The sequence below is a fragment of the Dysidea avara genome, chromosome 10 (assembly GCF_963678975.1).
Source record: "Dysidea avara chromosome 10, odDysAvar1.4, whole genome shotgun sequence".
Classification (NCBI taxonomy): Eukaryota; Metazoa; Porifera; class Demospongiae; order Dictyoceratida; family Dysideidae; genus Dysidea; species Dysidea avara.
In genome coordinates, this window is record NC_089281.1 from 10836545 (window position 1) to 10839852 (window position 3308).

The following is a 3308-nucleotide window of genomic DNA, read 5'->3' on the forward strand; positions in this document are numbered from 1 at the left end:
TAAGTTAATGACATTTAATGTGTCTATGTTAAATGACATCCCATTGTTGATATATTAGATGATTTGATGTGATACATGAACCAGTTGTGTGTCATGGTGATGTTGGTACTCCTATACTATCTGTTTTGTGAGTCTGGATTGTATGGCTACATCAGACTGAGATATTCTGTGTGATCAATGATCGTGTGACCAATGTTGATTGATTAGGGTCACTGTTCTGATGTTTTGAGGAGGAAAACAGTCAAAGTCAAAGTGAGGTGTAAAAGAGGTGTATGTATATAAATCACTACCAAAGAGTATGTGTCTTCATTTCACTGTGTTTATTGTGCTATGTACATGTATCACTGGACAGTTTTGCATACTTTAGCAAACAAGCTGTTAGTAAAGAGGAAATGAAATAGTGTTGGGCTGGATCAAGGGATTATTGTCACCAATTATGTCAAGAGGATTATACGGAGCTGGTCTACGCCTGCTGATCTCTTAGCAATTCTATAACCAATTGCTAGGTTTTATAAGGGATTGTTTCAAAACCGATGACCTATAGTAAGAACTGTATAAGACACAACGCTAGAAGCTCTTCCTTCCAATTAATGCAAGCTGTTCACATCATAAAAGTTCTATCCCATAATCTTACTGTGTGCTAAGTTGTACCAATTGGTATTGTGATAATTATTTTGTTCAAAATCAATAAATTGTACACACTACAGTTGCATGTAGTATTCCAACCATCATTGTGATTGCTTGAAAATATTTTACAATTACTGAAGGAAGGGTTAGCCATCTTTACTAACCATTGCCCAGACCTTTCTTGTATAGACACATTACATGATAATAACTGTCATTAAATTATAATTTGCTGATGTTCATTATCAGATATAGTGTATATCTCACAAGGAATTTGATGTGTCATTGAATGGTTGTCATTGACATCCATTCAGCTGGTAAAGGACACTTTCAAGAACCCATCATGTCCCATTGAGAATTTGTGTACATGGATCTGTCACGCCAGGGAGAGACTAGTCCAGGAGCTACACAGGTTACAGTGCATGGAGGTCATAATGGAGTGTTGACAACTTGAATATTCCACTTGTGTACTCTACACGCAACTACATGACATGTTACAAATATGGAATATGAAATAACAAACAGGTTAGGTGACCTGACTGACTGCTCAGAAGAAACTATTCCTAATAAGGACATGTCTACTCCTTGATGATCTCCATTGAATGTGAACACCTGTGTATGATGAAGGGCGCATGATCAAGTGTAAATTATTTAGTTCACCCTCCTATAGTTTCACAGTCAGACTAGTTTGTGAAACACATGAACACATTAAAGTGACATACAAATTGATGATATCATGTCCACGTCACATAGGACTAGAAAATTCCTACTTTTACCATTCTATGGACAAATGAGCAAGCTCTACCAATACAATCCTGCAACAATGGTCATCAACATCTGAATTTAAAATTGTGTCTCTATCTGCTCCATGGCTCAGGAACCTAGTTATCCACCGCACTATAGATTTATAAACCCCTGGGGTTTATAAATCTATGGCTGTACCTTGGGCTAGCTGCACCAACAAACATGCACAAGCACCCAGGATATACACACGGGAGAAAAGTGAGAGGAAGTGGTTAAAAGGAATACATTTTGATCTTTGCAGATCCGCAGTTTGCCAGGCCAGCCGGCTGGCACCACTGGAAGAGTGCAATGGAACAAAGGTGACAAGTAAAGAAATGAGTCATTGCGCATGCGCAAGACTGAGATACTGTCCTTTATAAGCCGCTGGGTGCCTCAGTCGCGATCACAACTCAGTTGGTGATAACGAAGAGAGAAAGAAGAAATGGCTCAAGGAGGAGACTGCCTCTTTGCTCAAGCAGGATACTGTTTCTGCTGCTGCTGCTATCAACGGTTCTGGAATTGCTGCTATGTGCAGTTCTGGAATTGCTGCTGTGTGCGGCTCTGGCGTTGCTGCGATTTGGAGCCCGCACGATCCGAAGACGTTTATTGCAGTTCTACTGATTATGGCATTACTCCTCAAGTTCCTCCTTCAGACTACCAAACTGTGAGCGCGTCATCCACTGAGGATAGTAGCATGAAGAAGACTGAAGGAGAAGAGCAGTCAAGCAGCGTAGCTACCGATACCATGCAGGCCACAGCTCAGAAAACACAAAAGCGAAGAGATGAAACAGGCCAGCCAGCGACTGACTCTGGTCCCACTTCGCCAACTGATGAGATCGTGGCACAGCCTGAGGGTGAGTTACTGGAGTAGTATAGTCTCGCGTGGCCAGACCACATTTTTTTTCCATTTTTTGAGTGATTTTCCGCCGACCGGCATCACTCAACTGAAAAAGGAAAAAAAAGTGGTCTGGCCACGCGAGACTACTGGAGTAGAACGTAGCTACTGAGCGTTTTTGTGTCGTCTGTAGAAACGAAACCAGCTGAGCAACAGCATTTTGGAGGTACAACGGACAAGGCGGATATGACAATTTCTAAAAGTTAGGTAGAAAATGAATTGAATTAGCTTTACATGCTGCACGTGTGCCCTCAGAGTCGCCAGATGCTAACAAAGGATCTTTAAGTGAAGGAAAGGACTCATGACCTCCATGCACCCTCAACAATGATCTCTTTGTACTGACAATACACCTGGAATGTGTAATGCTGTGGATCTTCACTTGTACAATATTTTATGATCATGCACCATGTATAAGTTAGCCTCCATGTAAATGTAAACTAATTGGGAGTGGGGGGCTTAGTATACACAATCAGGATTGTGAATGACATATTACCCAGCTCTTTGCACCAACAGTGTTACATTACGGGTAGATCTGGTATTTTCTTTTGGCTATACTGAAACTGAAGTCTACATGTGTGCACCCACGTCACATGCAGTGACTTGAGTGCACTACATTCTAGTGGGACATACAGTGGAATCTCAGTTATCCGGATTCTCAGTTAACCGAACTACGGAAATGACGGCTCTATTAGAGTATGACTGTTCTATTAGGGTGAAACTTTTTTTTTTTTCTTAAACCTATGATGGTCTACAATTATTTATACCCTCTTAGAGAAAATTAACACATAGCTATAGTAAGCAGGGAAATAAGTTCCAAAAGGTTTCTCAAAACCTCACTTGTATGAAATGATTTTCACTGTTTGTTAAAGGTTAAAAGTAGCTAGCTACTACAGGTTATGTAGCTAGTAACATGAAACTCCGTGGAATGATCGAGCTCTCTTGGAAGAAAGTTTGATATACTCGAGCAGACCATAGAGGTGTCTATAATATAGCTAATTCAAATGTC

At 40.6% G+C, this 3308-nt stretch overlaps 1 protein-coding gene across 1 annotated transcript; it reads left to right on the forward strand.

The window, feature by feature from the left end:
* Positions 1-1799: 1799 nt before the first annotated feature.
* Positions 1800-2720, forward strand: LOC136269083 (uncharacterized). Its single transcript, XM_066064544.1, has 3 exons — positions 1800-2261; positions 2436-2504; positions 2558-2720. Exons 1-3 carry the CDS (start codon positions 1850-1852, stop codon positions 2605-2607), a joined length of 531 nt encoding a protein of 176 aa, XP_065920616.1. The 5' UTR covers positions 1800-1849; the 3' UTR covers positions 2608-2720.
* The last annotated feature ends 588 nt before the right edge of the window (positions 2721-3308 follow it).

What these genes read in the sequence shown, in the direction of transcription:
- LOC136269083 (XM_066064544.1), top strand. Translation starts at nt 1,850, where the DNA reads ATGGCTCAAGGAGGAGACTGCCTCTTTGCTCAAGCAGGATACTGTTTC. An exon ending in GATCGTGGCACAGCCTGAGG is followed by an intron (nt 2,262 to 2,435) that starts GTGAGTTACTGG and finishes TGTCGTCTGTAG; the next exon opens with AAACGAAACCAGCTGAGCAA. An exon ending in GGATATGACAATTTCTAAAA is followed by an intron (nt 2,505 to 2,557) that starts GTTAGGTAGAAA and finishes GTGTGCCCTCAG; the next exon opens with AGTCGCCAGATGCTAACAAA.